The sequence below is a fragment of the Panonychus citri genome, unplaced genomic scaffold (genome assembly GCF_014898815.1).
Source record: "Panonychus citri isolate SS breed McGregor unplaced genomic scaffold, ASM1489881v1 Contig00011, whole genome shotgun sequence".
In the NCBI taxonomy this organism is placed as follows: Eukaryota; Metazoa; Arthropoda; class Arachnida; order Trombidiformes; family Tetranychidae; genus Panonychus; species Panonychus citri.
The window spans coordinates 1533339-1558651 of NW_026515416.1; the positions used below are offsets into that span (position 1 = coordinate 1533339).

Genomic DNA, 25313 nt, shown 5'->3' on the forward strand with positions numbered 1-25313 from the left:
ATTGAGAAGTTACAAAGATAATTTCGTTATAAACCTCGTTCGTTGTGTTCATATCTTCAAAAGTATCAACTGATATACTATTTAATTTATCATAAGTATCAAATCATCTTCATCTTCATCATCATAATCATCCTCATCTCTTGATGACAACATGATGATAACAAGAAAACGATATTTCAAATTCATCAGTTTGAATTGAGAAGTGAGAAGAGGAAAAACTTTTTTTTTTCTTTCGCTGGAAACATGAGATGATCATCACCAATTCCAAATGATTAACAATTAATTTTATCCAAAGTGTTACTCAGATATTAATTTAGTTAATTGTTCATTTAAATTGTTGTTGTTACTGTTTTTCTTTTTGTGTTTCTTTGTGTTGGTTAATAGGTAATCATCAAATGGAGATTACATCAATGATCAATTCATCAATGATTCCAATTGTAAGAGATTTCAAAAGTCTCTGTGATCTTGAGGTGGTTACCCAAGTGTCTTCACCTTCAACCCCTTCACCTTTAGCATCTCCATTAGTGTCTATCGCATCATCATTAACAACAACATCCTTTGAGTATATTGATTTGATCACATTTCTAAACAAATCTGACCTTGAAAGCATTTTCGACCTTTGTAATGACACAACATTGGTAACCGATCCATCCTCATCCTTTGCCTCATCAGTTGCCACCTCAATAACTGGTTCATCATCATCAACCTTTTCTTCATACCATTCATCTTCCTCATCATCATCATCTGCCTCTTCATCCTCTTCACCATCATCATCTTCATCCTCTTCTTCCTCATCCTTTGGTACCCGGAAATTTGTACCCGACCTTCCGGTCCAAGTAATTTGGTCCATTGTTTTCGGCTTGATGATTCTTGTCGCTATGGTGGGTAACACAACGGTCATTTGGATTGTAACTGGTCATCGGAAGATGCGAACCGTAACCAATGTTTTCCTACTCAACTTGACCATCGCCGATCTCATAATGGCCACTTTCAATGGCGTTTTCAACTTTGTCTACATGCTACACTCCCATTGGCCTTTCGGTCAAACTTATTGTAAGATAAACAATTTTATCGCCAATGTAACTGTGGCCTCATCCGTTTTCACCATAACTGCAACATCCATCGACAGGTAAGTCACCAAATGACATCTTCTAATTATCACAATTATCAACATGACCGTTACATTGTTTACCTGTCAAGTTTCATCAAACATGATTGTTTCCTATTTTTTTCCCGTCAAACTAATTGATTGGCAATTAGCTTGATAATCAAATTAATTAACAATCTAATCTGATTGTGTATCCATCTTATTGATATTAACAATTTTAAATTGCAATTACAACACTCATCACAATCTCAACATCTCAAAGCTTAATCACTTTCAATTTTGTTTTTTTTTGTATTATTATCAATTTATTGTGTCAATAATTATCTGTCACATTTATGATTGACTTAATTGTGATTAGTTGGATTATTTTATTAAGTATTGAATATGTGAAAGTGTTAATTGTTGATTAATTATGACTACGACACTTGATAATCTTATCAAAGTTTTGATTATGATTATTGTATTTGAAATTGTTATTGATCACTTATCATTTTGACATTGTTATCATTTGATTGCTGTGTAAACAATTTCCGCAACTAATTGTCAGCAATTTATTTCCAATCTTCAATTTAAACGGATCACAATCAACATTATAATCGTAATTGTTGCCATTTAAAAGTTAAATAGTTTTCGCGACTATTAAAGTTAGAAGAAACTTATTTTTCTTCAGTAGAATTTAAGATTTTTTTTTTGGTTCTTCATAATTTCCATTTCTAATCCATGATTATCATGATTTAGACAATAAATTACACTCATTTAGGAATTAAATAATCACTGAATAATTCGTAGCACGTTAAAAGTTGTTGAACTTCACAAATACGATTCTGATTTCTCACAAGAAAAAAGTTCTAAACTCGAGAAAAGGATATAAACTAATTCACATAATAAACATTGAAACGATTGAAATGATTTAAAAAATGAGAAGAAAAGAGAAAAAAATACAAAAACGATAATATAACATAAATTGCATGATAAGTTCTGAATAAAAGAGATTCGAAAATTCTCAGAATTTTTATTCTCTCTCATTTTTTGATATCTCTCTCTCTCTCTCTCTATTCCTGATGATTCAGTTGTCTCTTATCATGATGATGATCATCGCCCTGTTGTTTTTATTCTTGATTGTTCATGGTGTAAAAAAGATATTATCATGATGATAACACCAGAACTTTATTCAGGCTCATGGAGAATGAAAAAAATGAGAAAATAGAAAAAAAGAAGTGAGAAAAACAAAATAATATCTCAAACGTGAGCAAAATGAAATGTTATCTATTGTTAACATACTGAACTTGTCAGAATTGATAATATCACCAATGGTGAGAGTCAGAAAAACGTCATCCTGAATCCGGAATCTATCATGAAACATGATGGCAATGATATTGATTCTTGAAAATATAAACCAAATCCAACGAATATTTTTCATATATTTTTCTTTATCTTCTTTCATCTTCTTTTTTTCACCTTTGATGATAACTTATCATCACAGCATCATGTTGATTTAATGATCAGCATTATGAGTTGTGAGAAAAGTTCAGCAATAATCTTGAAGATTGAAATTGATTTGAACCTCAAAGTTAATCCTCTGGACTCAAAATAATCAATTGATTTACGTTCTGAGTATTAGTTTATGAAACATAAGCTAATTTATTGTATTTCCAACAATGAATATAAAAGCAGGAAATTTTCAGGGGAAAAATCTAATATTATCACTTTTCTTCATGAAATCGTTTAACCTGAATTTCCTATTCAATCAATGAATTCACTTTTTATGTATTCATCACATATTACACATTTACACCTTCTCAACATTTAAATTGTGAACAATATTATTTTTACATCCAAAGTCAATCTTCATGAGAATCTGTTGAACTTTCTGAATATCTCTATGAACTTTTTGAAACTTTTTTTCTCTCCAATTTGAGAGGAAAAAAAGTTCTATCGTCAAGAAATTGAGGTTTCTTCATGAAGATACCAACAGTATCTCTTGATTTTTTTTCTTCTTCTTCTCATGATTTAACTACCTGAGAGTTTATGATGATAATCAATCATTTTCGAATAAAAAATTGTCTTAAATTGCCCGAAGGGCTTTCGTCGAAGGAGAAAAATAAAAAACACTTTCAGTCATCTACATCTTTTTTTGTTCTAATATTTTCTCTCAACATTATCTCACCGTTTTCCCAATGAGCATTTCATGAGCTATTTTCACCACAACTATGAATAACTTTCACACCTTTGGACCTCACCCATCAGTCTACCTGTTTTCAAGTTCACTTCTAGTACAATAATCAATGAATCTTAATTACAGGTTGAGGGATTAATTGATTGATTGTTGTTATTGTTTTCAACTCGTCTACGATCAAGGTTAATCACGAATTTCCAATAGTTAATCTGATTGTTATCATGTTGATTACAATCAAATATAACAAAGTTATCAGATTATCTCTTGTTGAACATTTCTTTCTCTCTCTCTCTCTCTCTTTCTCTTTCTCTCTCAAATCGTTGTCTATCTCATCTATTGATAATATCAATTCATTTACTTTAATCCAAAGCTGGAAACTTTAATTCACTGACCATGAACATGTTAATGATGATAAAGAGTAAAAGTAATTACCATTGCAGTAATTGGCTGAATCATCATGATGACTGTTTTCAAGTTAATTAGTTGATCAATTTGGTTTATTTTACTTGGTTCTTATCCAGAAATATTTGCAAAAATCTGAAAAAAAAGTTCCAACATCTGAAATTGTATGAGAATCAATGAGCAAGGAATAGTGTTAATGATGAACTTGCTAATGATAATGATGACAGAAATTATCTCACAATCAATATATATAAGATGCGAATTGACCTTGAGTTAGTTTTTGACATGATCAATTTTCCTGAACTTCTCTCTATCTAAATCAAGGGTAAAATTGACAAGAAAAAACCGATAATCCAGATTTTCAGAGCATTTCAGAATAACTCAGAGAATTGACTTTCTCTCATTAATATATCCCCTGATATTGAACATTGTATTCAATGAACATAAAGTATCATTATTTCTGGTTAAAATTGAGCTGAATTTTCAATTGAATTTCCAATATCATGATTATCATGGTATTGGAAAAAAAACCTCTGAATAAATTTTCACTCATCTTATCATGAATCAGGAATATCAATATGTTTATATTAGTATATCTAAATTGAGATCAATAGACAGGGGAAAGGTTAATCACTGATTTAAACCCACGCCAATGAACTGAATCAGTTGGATTTTGATTTAATGGTTAATTGTTTGTTTATTATTATTATTATCAAACAACTTACTCTGATTGTTATGAAGATTTTGTATCAATTGATATTTGATTGAAACAAAATTGATCGAAAACCAGTAATCTAATTTAATTTGAACTTTACAAGTTTATCAAAGTGATTCAACTCTAATTTGAATGACGATCAATTGAATGATGAGGGCAATGATGATAAAGGAGGAGTGGGAAAAGGTATAAAATTACATTAAACATGATAATGATAATGATGATTATACAAGTAACTTAATTATCAATCTAATTGGTCATTTCAAATTGAGTGTTACTGTTTTTCAGATAACCAAATAATCAACAAGGTAGGGAAAAAAAGATGATAAGATGATAATGATGATGATGATGAAAAATACCTGATGAATTAACCATCATTTACTTAGATGATGTGATGAAAAAAAGGATGACAATTGTTAACAACAGTCAGAATGATCAGGTGATTTCTTATTTACTTGAATCATGTTTATCCCTCTTTTTATCATCATCATCTTCATGATGATAATGAGCATCATCAGGAGTAAAATGTCACGTTGATTTTTTTTCACTCTTATAAAGTTCAGAGTCAATTCCTATCAGAATCAATAATTGAATATTGATAGTCAGAGAGAAAGAAAGAAAGAAAGAAAGAGAGAGAGAGAGAGAGAGAGAGTGGGGTAAATAAGGGTGGGGCATTTATGTACCTTATTGTTAACCAATTTCATAGTATATAAATTAATTATAACAATGAACATGTCACCCAATTGAATACATTCAATGTCTCTTCATGATTTTTGGGTCTCTTTTTGTTGTTGTTGTTACTTAGCTTCTTATGAGCCATTTCACTTGCCAGAGTAAATATTACATGATAAATATAATAAACTTGCATGATTTTCATGATAATATACATTCACAATTTGACAGAATTGTGAATGCTTCTTGAACACTTTTGCTTCCAGTAACATGCTAAGTGCATGATGTCTATTATAATATCATAGAAAACAAATTGACCTCGTTAGAATAAAATGTTTTCTTTTTTTCATCTTTCTTTCTCTCTGTCTTTTTTGTTCTTCCTTTTCACTTTCCCGGCTATTATATCATCATGAAGATGATATTATCATTGTTGTCGTTGTTGACATTGTTTTCAATTTCCTTACACAGTATATTAGACATTTGAGTTGATTCAGTCACTCACTCACTCAAAATGTGCCATATGGATTCAACTATTTCTGTCACACAGAATCGATTGTAAAATAGCTGCGAAAGAGAGAGAGAGAGAGATGAAGCTCTGAATGGGGAAGATTCCAAAGCAGATTCAGATGAATTCAGGGAATACTTAGTTAAGTCTATTCGACGTGAGCATCCGAAAGTAATATCGTAAACAATTATCAACTCGACTATTGTTTTCTATTCTCATGAGACAGATAATCAGGAAGGAATTTTGGAAATGGAATAAGTAGAAAAAAAACTTTTTTCTCTTCTTTTTCTATTCTATTTTCTCTAACTGTCTTCTAATATTTCATATTGGGTGTATGTTGAGTTCTCTCTCTCTCTCTTCTCTTTCTATTTACTTCCTCTTTCTTGTCATCATGATTTTCAGAACTTTGCAAAGAGAAAAAGTGAAAAAAATCATTCTCACAGATGAAAGAATAGAAAAAAAAACTTTTTTTTTTCGTTCCTCGATGAATGAATATGATCCATGGTGAAAATGTGGAAAATTCTGACAAGGACTTGTGACTCTCGAGTCAAGAACTTTTTTTATGAACAATCTTGATACAATTGTTACGATTACATAGTATGGGCTTGGCTCATATTATTATTATCATGTTTAACCAACTGAATTAAAATAATCAAGTGTAATGGACTAGGTATTGATGTAGTTACTGTTTGCCACCATGAAAAATGCTTTCTCCATCCATGAATTGAACAAAAAATTGGAAACATTTCTCAAGGTCAATTCCATACGATTCATTGGAATCCTTTAAGATCTTGAATTGAATCAAATCTTATCACTCATACAAAAATATCATGTAAATATTTACCATGAAATTGTTTATTCAACTGTTAATCAACTCATTCCAATTAATTTTACCCAACCAACTTTTAATCTCACGAGTAACAGTTGATTACAATTATATATTCACCATTAATTGTTATCATGATAACTTGATCAGCCACAACATTAATCAAGAGCTACTTAAACATTTAATTTCCAACATGATAATTGATCCAATTAAGAATATAAAAGCAAAATTAAATAATTTCCAAACATTTTGAGAGCAATTTAAACAACTAAATTTGTTTAATCAACTTTGAAGAAACAAAAAAGTTAGTTAAACTTATTCGTGCAAATCAATCAATCTAATAATTAATCAACTTGGAAAGGGAAAACTAATCAATGATTTGATGATAATTATTTAGATTTTCAAAAGTTTGATTAGCATGAAAACTAATCCTGGGTGATTAATCTTGATGAGTGAAAAATATGTTACACTTTCTGTTGATAATCATCATCATCATGTCTCAAAATTTTCCACCTTTCAACTTCCCACTTGTTCATCATCCTTCATCATCTTCATCATCATTTCCCTGAGTCTCACCATTATCCTTTCCACCCCCGATTGTTTCTCAAATAATAACTGTACATGGATAATGATGATAAGTTTCATGATAGAAATGGGAAGAAGATGAAGAAAAAAATGATCTCACCCAAGTGAATGTTCAATTCACTTACCAAAGGGTGGGCAACATTTCATGAGCTGAATTATTGAATCAAATGAAAATTGGGATTTTGAGCATCATCATAAACGCTGATAATATATCGTTACCATGAAGGAAGAGGAATCATCATCTTTTTTTCCCTCCTCATGTTCCTGATCCTCAAAAATGAATCATTTTCCTTTCACCCTCTCATGTTAAGATTATCTCTTATTTCTGAGTGTTAATCTTATGCTGAGAGATAAGTATCATGCTACTTGATTGTCTTGTTATTTTTTCTCAACCTTTAAGAATCAAGGTGTCAGATAAATAGGGTTGGTGAACCAACTAAATGAGCCACCTTATTGTTATATAATCACTTTTATTATCTTGTCTCATGAAAGGTTAACTCGAGCAATTGAAAATTCTGAAAGAAGTTCATTTTTTTTTCTCACTCCCATCATGGCTTATGCTTTTCCACCACGATCATCAAATTGATCCCAGCCCACTCTCTATGTATATATGTGTCTCTGTGTGTTTATATTAACCAACTTTTCCTTTCCACCCTTCATGTTAACAATGATAATAATCAGTTAGGTCAATTAGTCAGATCATCAATCTTATTCAACAGATTCTGAATACTCAGATTCAGATTTTATGATTATATTGTTACCATTAACTCCCAGTCACTTTTAGCTACATGAAATTTTTTTTCCCTTCCTCCATCTATTTATCCATCGATTCCTCCTCCTCCTCCTCCTTCATAGATGAAATTTCATTCTGATATATAATTCAGTCTATCGGCCATGTTATCATCATCATGTTCATCATCATAATCAATTTGGATTTCATTTTATCTCCTTTTACCTTTCAAGATATTAATCACCTACAATCTATCTATCAGTTGTTGAGTATATGAACTTGATTCCACTCCCTCATATCATCATCATGGTAATATCATGGCGATCATGTTATTAGCCTACTAGGTTTTTTGAATGATAAGTTTCTGAATTAGCAATTGATTGAAATCATAACTATCCTGTCAGTACATACGATTTGATTAGTTGAATACTATTATTATCATTTGTATTGGTTATCATGATGATATTACATATAAATATCTCATGAACCTCTGAATTATTGAGATAACATTGAATATCAAACCACTTGATCGTTATTAATTGGGACTGTTTTTACCAAACTATATATTGATATGATTCTTATCAATTCAGATCAGGTTAGTTTCCAATCGATATGAAACTTAGGAATTATTAGAAATTTAATTTTCGGAATTCTGAAATTCTCTTTTTTTTCCTCTTCTCAGAATTTCAAACAATTCCGTTTCTAAGGTGATTTACAATTTTGTTACTTCTTCTGTTCACCTTGAATATGTCTACAGAATTAGAAGGTCATTTGAATTCTAAGCATGGAGAGAGAGAGAGAGAAATTATATTAATTTGAAGTCTCAAAGAAACTTGAATGATATTGATTAGAACTTTTTCCCTCTTATTTCTTAGTTTATCTGCTTGTTATTACTTATTTAAGATGAAGAATCGTAGTAATCAAAATTGTTTCTATTGATTTGATACATGAAACTGAGTCAATTGTGATTGAGGAGTAAGATAACAATAATTTCATCAGAATAATCGATAAATTGTAAATCATTTGATGAGATAAAGAATAAAAAAAAACGATGAGAACATGACCGAGTTGAATTCGAAGGAAGGAAATAACAACTCTAAACTCGACTAATAGCAATTAATTGTAAGATGTTCATAATCAATTAGCTGAGAGAAATGTTCATTATCGATGATTATTCATATTAATCAATAATCATCATGATTAAATTTCGATTACAACTTTAATCTAGCAATTTCCTTTTTCTCTATCAAACTTTTTTCCCCATATATTAATATATTGCTAAGTTTTATCTCATCGAATTGAAACTTCTCCCCTGTTATATTACATGAATTAATGGAAATTTCACCCTAGTTATGAATAGATAACCATGATATTTGAAACAGAATGAGGAAGAAAACATATCAATCAAAAACTATGTTGCTCCTTGTCCGAAATTGATGTGAGGGTGAGAGAGAGAAAAAAAGTTCAGTGCATGAACTCGACAGAGAATCAGACAGAATCAGGTTTCCATGTTAGATAAGATATAGAATTGAATTTCCATCATGTTCATACAGGATGCTAATACAATTGTACAAGAAGAAAGAGAGAGAGAGAGAGATATAATAACAATAGATTGAGAAGTTGAGAGAAAATATTCTGATATTTCTAACGAAAAAAAAAACTATTCTCTTTCATCTAAAGTTCTGAATCAATGGTTGCGAATCAATATCAATAGACAAGAAGAAAAAAATTACATATAAATAGATATTCCAATAATCTCTTGGTAATTTAGGTAAATTATCGTTATGATTGAATTTCGGAATTTTCTTAAAGACGAACAAAAAGTTTCGAAAACTTTTCTTTCCAATATTCATTCAGATCATCTAAACTTTTCTCATGAATTTTCATGGTTCATTTAATGCAAATATACCTTTTATTTAGTGGTATGATTAGTGGTGTAAGGTAAATCATGATATTCATCTGAATAATATGATAGGAAAGACGATTGTAAATTGTTTATAAAACTGAGTACGTTTGATGCTGGTAACATCTTATTCAACGATTTCATCCTTAATCTTGATCATGTTTCATATCTTAATAACATAAACCTCTTCATCATGATCATCATCTTGATCCATCAATTTGATTTATCATCATCATGATTGATTCTGTCAATATATTTATCAAGAAAAAGAACAGAAAAATTTCTCTCTCTCCACTTAATCCAACTAATATTTGCTACATCATTTGATGTCCAACAATCAACTCCATATTATTGATTTATAATTGTTACCCTGGTGAGGGGAAAAAGTGAATTTGTTGCTTTGATCTCTTTGGAACTTTCTCCCCCATGTAAATCATGATCATCATCACCATTTGAGAATCACTCATGGTATTGGAAATTTACATTATCCATACAATCACAATTTCAATGGTAATCTTTGTGTTATGATAAGTAATGGTCAGTGAATATTCAGTGACCATGAGTAATGTTTTCAACTGTATTCCATTCATCTAATTCTGATTTTAAAAGTGATTACAAATCACCAGACAAGATAAAGTTTCAGAATCTGAATCACAACTTTTTCCTCCTCTATTTTGTCATTGATAATGTGAAACAAAATCGCTTTTGTATCATTGAGTTTCATTTTCATGGTCGATCTGTTGATATTGGCTGAGAGACTGAAAAAATATCCAACTAAAAATAGCTAGTGAACTAAATAAATGCTGGAACTTTGGAATTGAAATTGAGGTGAGAAAAATCAAGAAAAAGTTCTGATATTATTTCAAGTCAAGTTTCAAGTTCGTAAATTGTAATTGTTTGAGCTAGAAAAGTTATTATAAAGTATAAATTGAATTAATAACTTTAACACAAAACTAGTGATATAATGATTATCATGATTATTCATGGAAAATCATGAATATTAAAAGTTCATCTGTAACATATTATATGATAGAAAAAATATCTTCAAGTGTAGAAAAAAAGTTGCTAAATTATGCAAAATGCTTTCTTCATGGTTGTCAGAATTCCAAAATCAATTCTACATTTAATTCACCCGACTGAGGAATATTTATTTCACCTTAAAATCGGTCATTTTTTTTTTTCGTCATGTGAATAATTTTTGCGTTCTTTCAAGTGTTCAATGTCACATTCGAATGACGAAATGCGAACTTCGATAATTAAACGTGATAGTCCTAAGTGGTAATCGATCATTTCTGATAAAATATTTCAATATCACAGAGTAGCATAGGTAAATCGAGCCAGTTCTAGCTTTCTGATAAAACGCGGATAAAATTTCATAGTTTGATTATTGTAACTCATGTAATCGTTTGAATGTCGATTACTTTGTTGGATTTGATATAATAGAAGCGAAATTAACCAATAGCATAGCCTTGATTACCTTGTTTCAACCAACCAATAGAGTCATCTGAGCTTTTAGAGTCACCAAATTTTGTTCACAAAGTTTGACATATTTGCCATATTTGCCTTTAAATGCATTCATCATAATCTATTAAAAGTCCGGATATTTTGATGAGCACTTTACATATGACCTTCAAATGACTTCTAAATGTATTCTTCGGGGAGTGGCTGCAATGACCTGTGAGCTCGAAAGGTTAAACGTTCCAATACAGTTTACTCCTTCTGGTCCAGTTTGACCTTGACATGTTTTTGAGCTCTTAAGATATTGAGTAAAATAGCTTTAGTTGATAAAAAACGTCCTGCAGAATCCTCGTAGCTTGAGCACAACTTTGCCTGGAGGATTATCATCTTATTCATAAATAAGGTCTTCGGTTCTACCGAACATAATATGAAAACTTTCTTCCCTTTACATTGTCATCCTTCAATTCCTCTAGACATCAATAAAATTACAAGAACGATTCATGAGTCCGATCTTCAAGATGATATTGACCCAATTTTTATCAAATGCTTTGATTTTACAATCTCTTTTAAGACAAATTTATTTTTTAAATGATGTAAAAATAGTACATATATCTTATCATGAATGATAACTTTGCTCCAGAAGTTATTCTTGATATTGGTTCAATGATGTTGCTTATGATAAAAAATGCTAAATAAAACTAACTGAGAAAACTATCTAATAATCATTGAGATGTTTAAATAGTTATCAAACATATAAAGCTCATGTATTTTAGGATTACTATTTACCGTTATCATTAATCAACAATCTGATCTTGATAATTGTGCTCAGTAAACATTTCAAATAAAACAAACTCTTCATCAATCAACACCAATTAGTTTGTATTTTGAAACAATTAAGCTACCTAATAGTCACTAAAAAGAGGATCAATAACAGTCTGGTGAACCAAAATCTTCATGAGAGGTGAGAAATTTAAGAAAAATGTTACAAACGGAAACGGAAACTTGATGAAAAGGATAAACTATCGATATTGTCTGAGAAAACCTCATATTCCCCAAACAATTATTTCTCTTTGATTTTCTAACTTTCTATCTCTTTAAAAAATATATAAAAACTCATCAATTTTTCAACATTTCATGATGGGTGGAAAAGAGATAAAGTTGAAACCAGGAAATAATAAGACTAAAAAAGTTCCAAATAAATCATTGAACTTACTTACGAATCCTTAATCGTATCTCAGTTAATATAATACTTTAATTCAGTTGAAGAGAGGAAAACATGAAAAGTTCATAACCCAATCAGAACATCATGAGGATAACTATTGAAAGAAAAATATTCATTGAGAAAGTAAAAACAATAATAATATTTGGCATTATTTTCCCTTGTCACTCAAATGTCACCATTTTCATTAATGAAAATAATAAATATCAACTTGATTAAATTCAATTTCTCATGCAAAATAATCAAGAAGAGAAAAAAACTTTTTAAATAACTAAATTCAATTTCAATGAATGATAATCATGATATTAACCAAAAAAAGAGTAAAAATAAACTAAATTATTAACCATGATCAGAGTGATTGTTATATCATGAAAATTACGATGATTAATATTCTGAGAATAGTAATTAAATCTGTACATTTATCATCTCATTGTGTTCATTAAATTAATGAGCTGATGAGAAGGAAAAATTTTCAGAATCAGTTATCATTAAGATTCAGTTGATTGTCAGGTTTGGTAATGATGATTATTATAATTGTTTCCATCTTATAATCATTTGGTTATCTCTTAGAACTGAATCTAATCATGATCAGGTTTAAATTCATTCCCTGTAATTTAATATAAACATTGAGAATTGATTCTCATTATATGAATACCTTTATGTAAATATCATCAACTAAGCTCAATTTTTCATCACCATAATTCAATTAATTCAGTTGAGATTGAAATGATCAACATACTATAGTAGAGTTGATTTACTTTTATAATCAATTGTTACCTTGATTGTAACAATTTATTCATCAATTAACCCTGTCAATTGCCATGGATTTGTGTTAGTTAACTAATTAATTTCATTTTCAAATCAATTGATTTCTATGCTTTAGTGTCAACACTTTGCTTTTAATTGTTTTTCTAATACAATTTAACTATAACAATCAATCAATCAATCAATCTAAGTAATAATTGTTGATTAAGATGATTAATTATTTCTGCTACTTGATTAAAGTATGAAAAAGATATTCAAAGTTAATTAATTTCAATATACTAATTGTCAAACTTTGATTAGATTGAAATTACCACTTGAATAGTCAGTTAATTGTTGCTGTGAGTTAATTTATTGTTACGAATTTGATTCAAGTTGATTTACTTGAATATTTAATTGAATTGTTTATTGATGGATATTATCAAATGATTGATTAATTTGAACATCATGTTAATGGTATTATAATACTATTGACAATTAATGGTTGTCAGAGCTAATTAAAGTTTAATTTTACATTCAAATATCCCAATTTATCAAGGGAAATATTAAAATCCAAACCAATTAACTAATAGACTTCTGGATTAGTCAAACCTTAATTCATCATCGCTCTCAATAATTAGCATTGATCGTTAAGATAATGATCAGCTGATCATAATAACTAATTATCCGGATAAAATTTCATGATAAATTCAGTCTGAACTACTGAGTTATTAGTTAATTGTTACAGCTCATTTGTAATGAAATTGTATCATGAATCTTATCAAAATTCAAGTCTCTTATTTTATTCATTGAATAAACTAATTTGGAGACTGAAAAAATTAGATAAAGTTGAGAATCATGTTAGAATTTGATTAGAGTTCAATATAATTACTGTTTTAACAATTAAATCAGATTAGATATTACACCAAGGACCCTGAAAATGGTTACACTATCAACTATCAACTCAAGTTGAATAATAAGCTTGAACAATTTAGTTTAATCGTCAAGATAACATAAAGCAATCAATTATCACATAATTATTTAACTTAATTAAATGGATGAATCGGAGCATATTGAAACAATTAAGTTCATGGATAGTCACCACAATGACAATCAATGACAATCTGATGACTAAATGATTTTCATTAAGGAAGAGAAATTTCTGATTTTAACTTTTTCTACAAAAATAAGATAAACGGAAACGGAAACAAATGAATATGTTTCTCATGTTCATGGTGATAACTTTTTCTCTTCCTTTTCACCACAATCTATGAATCGACAGATTTCCGGTTCCAACATGAAAGTCTCACCAAACTGCAAAGGAAACAAGAGAGAGAGAGAGAGAGAGAGAGAGAGAGAGAGAGAGAGAGAGAGTTTATCACCAATTTGTGACAATCGAAAACGAAATGAGAATCAATGTTAATGATTAAGCTTCGTATTCATCAGTATCTTGATTATCTTTTATCTGATCAATGGGAAATCCTTTTCTGTACCTGGAGAAATTTGTGAATCAATTGCAACTCTCATAGATATCAACAGGAAATCTCATTGGTTTTCCGTTGTTGGTGTTGAAACTGATCAATACATTGAAGAAGATGATGATGAGGGAGACGAAGAGTGGAACGTGAAAATTGATTGATATTTAAGCTTCACTTGTGTTCACAATTTGTTCATTCACTTGATTCACTCACCTTGTTAATCAAACAATTACCAATTACATTTTTTTGTGAACAAAAAAAAATCCCTTTAAATCAACAAAAATGATGAACTTCATGGTTTCCCTTATCTTAGCAATTGTTGCTCTCTGTTTGTACATTGGTGTCCCAATGGTTGAGGCCGGTTTCCTCGGTGGTTACGGTAACAGGTAAGCTAATTTAATTTCAATCAATTTGCCAGCAATTAGCTAAATCATTAGACACCTTTATCCTTATACCAATGATGAGATACTTTAACTTAATCTCATGTACAAATCTAAGTGATAAGTGAAAATGTCCTTTCCTTATTAGCTTGATAATCAATAATAATAATATTTAGAGAGCTGATTAATTATGGTTTCTGAATCTATTCAAATCTCATGAGATGAGTATCATGATGATTATCAGCAATTTACTTGTTCTTGTTTATTATCCTCTGATAATGATGATTTATCCTCAATCAGATTATATAAATGTGATATAATCCATTAAATCAATTGCGACAACATGTAAAAGTTATTAAAAAAAAAATGTATCTAATAGATTATCATGTTAACTATTAGCTTGATGTTATTCTGATTACAATTAACTGATTACTTTTGCAAATTATTCACTCGTAAACCAACATTTTTAGCTAATCATTTCCTTGATTGTTCAGTTAATCTACTCTGATTATCCAATTGTAATCAAATTTTTTCTTCTTCATTTCCATTGTTCTGACCCATCAACAGAGGCTACGGCGGTGGATACGGCGGCGGATACGGTAGTGGATACGGAGGTTACAACCGAGGATATGGCGGTGGATACGGAGGATACAACCGTGGATACGGTGGATATGGATATGGCCGTTAAAATGTTCCGACATTTCAATGAGGTTTATCATCAATTATTGTTATTCATTGATAATTCCTAATCACATTTCTTTATTAACATGGATTCTGTGATAATGGTTATCTTGATTTGAATTTTTCTCACTCAAATCAAACATTTTACCATCATGATAATCACCATATATTATCAACTGATATAATGATTTTTAATGATATTCAATAGCAACTTTATCAACTACTATCATCAAATATTAATCAAATATTAATAAGTGTAATTTTTTTTACTTCACTTTGTATTTTACTGAGGGAAGATTATATCAAATTCAATTAAAGTTCTTGAGTGCATATTACATATTCGAGATTGATATTATTTATTAGAACTTTTTTTCTTCTCCTCTGAAAGTTTTTCATTATTTTACCTGCTTTTCTTCAGCTTATTATCCTTAAGATGATGATGCTGATGATTATGATGATGGCGTATTATCATCATCGTCATCATCGTCATCATCTTTATGCGAAAGTAATATTATTATTATAACTTTGATGACGATGTTTATGTTTATTTTTTTTTCTTTTCGTCTTTTATATATATATATTTATTTCTGTATCTTTGGTGATTCTGTTTCATCTTTACCATGAAAGAAGATGATAAATAAGATGTTGGAAAAAGTTTTAATCATCATAAGGAATACATATTGAGTCCATTGAATATAATACTTACCAATGGCCAACTAATTTAGTTGAATCTTTGATATTCTTTTCTATTTTTTTTGTTCTCTTATCCATTTATCATCATCTCTTAATCCTCATCTTGTTCATTGTCTTCATCCTTTTCGATGGAGATGATTAATTGAAATGATTTTTTCTTCTTATCATTATTATTATTAAGGAATCTTCATTTTATTTTCTCCATGGAGAAACTTGCCCTATCTCTTTCTTTCTCTCTTTCTCACTCACTGTCTTCATTTCCAGAACTTTCAGAACTTTTCTCTACCTATGTAATCATAATGAATACTAATCTATTTATTGTAACATATGATGATTCTAATGGCTCAGAATAATTTCTGGTTACAGTTTTCAGAGGATTAACTACCTGATAGTTTATCAAGATTTAAAAAAGAATGAAAAAATTTCCGAGCAAAGGAAAAAAAAATGATCGTTTATCATGATGATGTTCATGAAACAAATAGACTTAAAAAAAGAGGATATTAAGTGATGATTCTCACCACCATGAAATGATCTTGTTGAAGGTCAGGCTGTATATTCAACAAGCACCATGTCTACCATGAAATTCAGGTGAAAAGGTACAATCCTTTTCAAGAATGAACAAAAAAAAGGTACGAAAAGAGAAACTGATTTTTTCTCTTCTATCGATTCAGAAATTTGATACAAACTGAACAGGATGATACATGGAAGATGAAATGAAATGATAATCATCCTCATCCTCATCCTCATCCTTTTATTGAGGATAAAGTTTGGTATTAACTTTTTTTTTCATTCAACATTTGAAAGGAATGAAAAAAAATGTTATTTTAAATGTTATCAACTATTAAATTGACTTTGAGTTAATTTGGTTCTGTGTTAATCTATTATTTGCCTGTGGTAGTTAATTTGTTTTTCCAATGATAATCAATCTAATCTTGGATAATAACGATCAGCAATCAAGTTGTATGATAGTTTAACAATTAAATCGTGACAACAATTAATTGCTGGTATTTGATTTGAATAAACATATTAGACTGGATAAAATAACAATGTAATCAAATTGCTTCAAGATTAGTTTGTAATTGATTGTTAAACAATTAAACTGATTGTCTCATTGGTTTGATTGATTATAAGTAATGAGATTAATTTTTTGGTAAAACTTTTGCAAAAACTTAACGTAACTTACATATTATATTTATTATCAATTATTGATTGGGTCAATTGAAATCCTTGAGATTGACAATTTAGTTGATTTGGTTAACTCATTTGATTATAAATTGTTACACCCACTGATTGATGAAACAAGCAAGTTTAATTTTAATCATTTTAAAGGTAAATTATGATTGATTGTGAAAGCAATTAATCAAAAATTACAAGTCACAATAACAATGTAACGGTAAATTATGATAACGAAACTTTTTTTTTCACCAGCAAAGTTTTGACTAATTAATTGATTGATTAATTACAAAGGTACATTGCTGTTGTCCATCCATTGAAACCTCGGATGACCAAACATCGGGTCATGTTGATTATCATTATGGTTTGGTCATTTGCGGCATTATTATCACTTCCCAATCTACTTTACTCGAGGCTATTTACAATTCCGTTTCAGGACGGCGGGTATCGAGTCGTTTGTATCCTGGTTTGGCCTGATGGATACGCGGGACAATCAACATCCGATTACCTGTAAGTAGATTAGATTGATAAACTAATCAAGGCAAGAGAAATTTGTTCATTTAAAAACTAATTAGTCTTGAAAACTGAAATACATATGTATTAGTGTTTGGTATTAGAAACGAATCTAAAATGATTAATTGTCTTTTAATCACTTTTTTTTACTTTTAACTAGTGTATGGATTTTGTAACAATTAATCACTTCGAATCATTATAAACTCGATACTTGCAAGTTTTTGTTCTTTTCAAATTGTTACCTTAATTGTTTACAGAAAAAGAGACCTTGATTTAGTTTAATATGTGAAACAATTTAGCTAATCAATGATTCTCAAAGGGTACTTAGGAAACATTAGTATTTAATGTTAAGTTTGGTAGAGAATAAGATTTAAGGAGATTATCTTAGACAAATTGTCAACAATTCTTATCCTTTACAATTGAATAATCAACGAGAACACGCTGGTGAGATAATCAATACGAATAAGGAATATGTTCAAAGTTGACTTTTCGTTGCAACGAAAAGAGCTCAAAGATATAAGATGATGAAGCCAATTCTCAGCAGAGAGAGAGAGAGAGAGAGAGAGAGAGAGAGAGATGAATGTAGATCTTAATATAATGAGGGAGTAGGAAGATTATCATTCTAATGATATACTGAACTGGGAATGAAATTCATGGGAAGATATGATTTATATCCATTGATTTTCCTAGTTAAATTATCACTTGTTTCAGGCTCATTTACCTTGGATTTACAAGCATTTACATTAGTATCTATTTTTATTATCATTTATCATTTTCCCTTTGAGGATTTTTCTTTCTGAGAGTAAACAAAAAAAAATAAACATACAAAACTAAAAGTGATCCTATCAACATATCATTCAGTCAGATTGTGACAATACTTTGATAATCATGATGAGCTATAACTTGACCGTTATAAATACACCAAGTGGCTGTTGACCGTTATCATTATTGTCCATTGTTCATTATGTCCATTTGCCCCAAGCAATTCAATCACTCATACACTGTCACTTTTACCACTGAATTATACAAATATCATAGCAACTTATCATATAAATATAAAAGTTCATCAGGGAATTCAGATTATATTGAATAGATTGTCAGAATCATGATCATTATGAACATCATCGTTATTTTTATCGACTGTATTGTTTACATACAGATATAGACACTGGATTATAAGTACGAATGCCGAATGACCCTGTACAATCAAGATTATAAATTGAATGTTGATTTGATTATTTATTTTTTTTTGCTTCTTCGATTCTTATTAACCATCAAATTATATTGTGAATAATTGAAATGAAGAAGAAAAAATCTTGAAATGATCACTAATCAATCAAATTAACCTTTCATATGATCAGTTAATTCTGGTTAAATGATTAAATCAATTTACTGACTGAAAAAACAAACTTTCATCAGTGAAAAAAAAACATTAATCTGTAATTCATTTAAACGTTAGTTGTTCATCTGTCTCATCCTCAGCATCCTCATCATCTTCATTGATGATTTAATGTTTCTTGATGGTTCACATCAATTGATTCAGATATTGAAAGATAGTTTTATCTGTTCTGATTATTTCCAATTGACTTAATTTAATGGGCATTCCTTTATTAATAATAATAATAATAACTCTAGTATTAGTTTACAATGTACAATGTTTATCGTCTCTGTCCAATGGTCAGTGAATGGTCAACATATATTACTATTAAATCAGTTGAATGGAATCACCGTTGAAAATTGTTTCCAAGATAAACTTTTCCAAATCCAAAGTTAATCATCATCATGATTACCATTACAATTATCATTATGATTATAAAATTATCTCAATGAATTTGTCACTCGTTAACCATATTTATTTATTGTTTTGATTGCGTGTTAACCACACGTTACATTGTAATCATTTGATAGTTTAAATTGTTGTCTAATGATCAGCGTTAGTATCAATGTCAGATTAACTGAATTATCATGAAATTTAATAAATCAATCGGTGGGCAATCAATGATTATCATCTTAATCGTTTTGATTGTTTGGTAAAACAAACAATCAACTTCAGTGTTAATATTTCCCAAAGTTATCATATTATTTTCTAGCATTTATCAGTTATATATTTTTAATTGTTGAGCCCATTTCTTGTTGGCTATTAATCAATTGACCTTGATTGAGAAATATTTTTCTCATGATATTAATACACAATAATTTATCACTACGATGATTTAATAACGATATAATCTTAATGATATTGATTTCATTTAATCAGATAAATTAATCAACTTGAAAGTAAATCAAATCATCTGCAACTGACTGTTGATTGATTTTTCTGTATCATATTGTTGATTATCAATTATTTTATTGATTATCAACAGTGTTGATTTTGATCAATTTGATTAATTACCGATAATAAAAGTGAAAAATGATTAGGCAAACACACAGAGAGACAATTAATTTAATCACCACTGACAGATATCATGGTGATGATCAACATCATCATGGTATTAAGATGATAGTTGATTCAATGGTTTACGATATTTAGTTTATTAACCATCAACAGATTACAATTAAAATCACTCTTGATTGTTGGAAATTGTTGATATGTGATATTAAGTGGGTTTTGTTGCAATTTTTTTTTAAATTCAATCAATCACTTTGCCAGAACTTTTTTTTCTTGTTTATTTTTCATCTTCTTTCCTGGTGAGAATATTTTTCCAGAGGAAATTTTATTTTTTTTCCTCTCAAATCTTCATGATGCTAATGATGAGGATGCTAATGGTTCATGATAATGATACTCAGCATCTAACTGAACAATATGAACAACTTTATATTACCTTATATACTTGGAGGGTAAATTATTTGATACAAAATTAAACTTACAATCTAATGATTTTGGACCAGAAATCCGCATGAACTCAGGAAGCGAAAAGCTTATCAGACTTAAACTAAATTGAAAGTATTTTCTCATTCAAATTAAATCATCATGAACCCATGGATGAGACTGAAACAAACTGAATCTTCATCAATTTACAATGACAAGAATTAAACATAATCGCTTTTGATTCAATCAAATCAATATTAACTCTCCTTCTCAACTTGTATTTCCGTTTTTCTCAGTCCATTGACTTACAATGGACAAGAAAAGTACATGATGGAAAAAAAGTTCATCCAATTTGACCCATAGATTCAGTGTTCTGATGTGATTAACATTGACAAAGACTTGAATTACTCAGAATAATCATCAACTAACCATGAGAAAGTTTTATCATGTATTTACTGATTGTTACTTTGAATAATATGTTCATATGTTCATCACTGATAATGGTTATGATTGTTTTCCAGAATTAGTATTCATCATGATTGTTAAACAATGTAAATGAATATCTTTGCCTCTATTTTTTCAGTTCTTACGATGAAAATGTTGATAACTTTACTGATAAACATGTAACTTAATATCTAAGTCCGATAATAATATAATATCCACAATGATGAATACAAACTGATTCCAATATCAATGAACTTTATCTGACAGTTCAATGTGAAGCTCATTTCAAGCTTCTTATCGATGGAATCAGAAAATTTCATGGTGATACTCATGTTACCCTAAGATAAACATATACAAAAGTAAACAACTCATTGATAGAAACTCAGTTATAACTGATCATGTATATTGATCAAAGTAAAGAAGAAGAAGAAAAAAATCTAATCATTAACCTGATTTCCTTCATGATTACGTTCATCATATGTTATTTTAAATCGAAGCAGAATAAAAAAGTCACTCACAACAGGGAGTTAATCTTAATGATGATGAGCCTCAGTGTCATCATCACAGGGAGGATAAGATAACGGAACTGGATGACCAAAGTTCTGAAATGAAGAAAAGAAATAAATGAGAATCATCATGAAACCAAATCAAATGAACATCAGAATTGATACCAAGATAAACATGGAATAAGTTAACAGGGGAGAAAGAGAGAAAAGAAAAGTTCCAACTTGGAATTCTTAACTTTCTCATCAATGATTATTCATTCAAAGAATCATCATCGTCTAAATTATCACCATTTCTCCAACCATGTAACAGAATTCAACATTCAACTATCTTTTTCCTTATTAATATCAAATCTTTCACTTAAATTCCCAAGTTGAAAATTCAGTAAGTTGGAACTTTTTTGTTTCTTCGAAATAATTTCACTCTATTTATTACTACAAGATGAATTCTGTTTATAATATTTATCGTACTCAATTGCTATTAGTTATTGTTATTATCGTTATCATGCTCAGGCCATTTGATTATTTTTTTGAGGAAAAAAACAAAAGTAATAATCAATTGATTATGTACATAATAATTTAATATTACAAAATAACATTTTCCTTATCAATGAGATTTCAACATGGTTATCATATTATTACATCATATTTTTGATATTACTATCATCTTAATGTGTATCTGTTATTGATTTTTCATTCTCATCCATTTATCTACCTTTCAACCACCACTAATACAACCACCTTCATCACCATGATGATGATGATGATCATCATCATCTTTTCCTCCTCTTCTTCCTCTTTCTCTCAGTGTATATGATAAAAATATCTTCCAGTCAATGAAACCAGACTCGGAATTATCATTTCAATTGAATGATCGCTCCAGAATTCAGAGAATCTTGATAAACATGAGATATTAGATATTCACTTACAGCATTGGAAACAATTTCCAAGTTTCTCACTCCCAATAATCTCCCACCACCACCACTGAGCAGATACAAACCCACTTTCTTCATGATATATACTAATGATAATAATTTCATTTCCAACTGCTTTCAATTCTGATTCACTTAAATTATTATCAGAATTTATTCTGCCTTCAAAGTTCAATTGTAACGAGAATTGAATAGAAAGATAGAGAGAAAAAAACAAAGAAAATAAGAGAGTATTGGTTAATAATAACGTTCTAACAGAGTTTTATCGTTCCAAAGGTCGGATTACATATTGAACTTTTTGGAAGAAACTTGAGTTCAATTCTGACCTTTCTAATTGAGAAATGATGAAGAAAATTATTACATTAAATGAAAGATTAACTCTTTCTTTGAGATATTAATAACTTTTTCCTTTTGTCATAACTTTAATTTGCTCTTATTTTTTTTCAGATATAATTTAACCTTCTTAATGATAACCTATGTGATACCAATGATTTCCCTGGTGATAACTTATTCATTAATGTCTCGAGTTCTTTGGGGCAGTAAGGGTATCGGCGAGGAGACCGACATTCAACGGGAATCAATTCGATCAAAGCAAAAAGTGGCCCGAATGTTAATAGCACTGGTCATCCTGTTCGCTATCTGTTGGCTACCCTATCATGCTTATTTCCTTTATTCATATCATTATCCACATATAAATCAATCGGTTATCATTCAACATATTTTCCTTTTCTCTTATTGGCTGGCAATGTCCAATTCCATGTATAATCCACTCATCTACTATTGGATGAATAAAAGGTAAACCATTCATGATACTTTCACCTTCATTTATCATGTAAACAATATCTTCATCTATCTAATCGTTACTATCATTCAATTGTTTTTCCTTAAAAAAAACTTTCATCATTTTCTAAATGTTTATTTACCGTTATGAACTTTTCCTATTATATTTTGGCTCTTTTTTACTCTACAACTTTCTCGATTTTGATCCACCCTTTTTCATTGAAAGACAATTTATCTTTTCGATGCATCATTATAATCAAATTGCTTTTCAATGAAAACTGAATCAATTGATTGTCCAAAAAAAAATGAAGAAACTGCCCAAAAGTATATCAAGAAATTGTCTTTTCGTTCAAATTTTGTTTGTCAACAACTTTTGTTTTCCTATTAGATAAATATTTGATTGTCTTCATAATCTAATCAATGAATAGTTTAATTGTTACAAAGGTTAATGATTTCTTTCCGATTGTACAATTAACTATGGAGAGAAAGAGAAACAATTTAAATGGTAAACTTTTTCTCATTGTGGCAACAATTAACTCCAATAGATGTCATTAGTTTAAAGATTAATCAATGAGATGAAGTTATTGTTTTTCCTTGTTTATATTTGCCTTTCATCAGTTAATTAAATTAAATTGTCACCATAATGATCAACAGTTAACGTAAAAGTAATTATGTGACTTGGAACAATTAACTGGATTAACCTTAATTGTTGAGATTGAATTTCCTTGTTAACATGATTACATTAACTATTCTCATGGTTGATAATGTTTTCCCTCCATTTTGTTTTTTACTTTTTCTTTTCTTTTCTATTAAAACAATTAAAACTAATCTCATCTTCTAATGTTTTTTTTTATTTTCTCTTCCTTTTCTGATCATTTCTATCATGATTGATTTCCTAAATTGTTCCCATCATTTGGTATTGTCTCTAATTCAATTGGTTCCATCATCATCAATATTACCTTCATTTTATGGTCTCCACGATAATTTTGGCCCTCGAAGATTTCGAAGCTACTTTGCGTCCATTTTTTGTTTCTTGGCTCGAAATCGACTGAAAAAACAATCAAGTTACAATGTGAAAACTGACCTGTCATCAAATGGTTTCAATCAACATGGTGCAACATCAACTGGTCATCATTATCGTCGAGCTACCGTCCAAACAAGTAACCACTTTGAGCTCCATCAACGTAACAACAACAACAACAACAACAGTTCAGATAATCAAACTGATTCACCAACATTATTAAGTAATTGTTATGATAATCAAACGAGGAAAGGAGGATCACCACCCGAATCAAGTACAACAACAACAACAATTAAACAATCAACCAACGGATATTCATCACAATCAACTCAATTAAAAGCGAGCGATTCATCATCGTTACCTTTATTGTTGAATAATAATAACAATATGAATTTAATTTACTCAGGTAAAAGTTTAATATCAACTGACCATAACTATGGACAAGGTCAAGGGAATGATTCATTTAATTATGATAATTTATCGGTAAAAGTTAATCAACAATCACCGATAACACAAATTGTTGATTCTAATAATAAAATTAACGGTAACTCAGGTACTTCTAATGTTACAAATACTACCAATTCTGCTGCTGCTCATGATTGTAATCAATTGTTGACTTGTTAATTAAGTAAAAAGAGAAACAATTAAACATTCAAAGGAAGAGGATAATTATTATTACCAATTTTCACACTTAAATTACTTAAATCAAATCTAATTGAAATGAAACAAATTAATCTTTTTCTATCTTGAAAGTTGCATCTCTCTCCAATTAATTACTCATTAATTACGTTACCAAGACACAATCAATGGCGATTATTATTTAATTAACTCACCTTTGAAAAAAAAACAAAATCAAATTTAATACA

At 29.4% G+C, this 25313-nt stretch overlaps 2 protein-coding genes across 2 annotated transcripts; both read left to right on the forward strand.

Annotated features, from left to right (window-relative positions):
• On the forward strand, nt 1–25299 carry LOC128392037 (tachykinin-like peptides receptor 86C). The gene is made up of 4 exons (XM_053352019.1): nt 1–1129; nt 17740–17955; nt 23094–23441; nt 24426–25299. The coding sequence occupies exons 1-4, from the start codon at nt 396–398 to the stop codon at nt 25069–25071; spliced, it is 1944 nt and encodes a 647-aa protein (XP_053207994.1). The 5' UTR covers nt 1–395; the 3' UTR covers nt 25072–25299.
• LOC128392091 (keratin-associated protein 19-2-like) lies at nt 14743–15914 on the forward strand. The gene is made up of 2 exons (XM_053352081.1): nt 14743–14904; nt 15466–15914. Exons 1-2 carry the CDS (start codon nt 14801–14803, stop codon nt 15584–15586), a joined length of 225 nt encoding a protein of 74 aa, XP_053208056.1. The 5' UTR covers nt 14743–14800; the 3' UTR covers nt 15587–15914.
• Nucleotides 25300–25313: the final 14 nt, after the last annotated feature.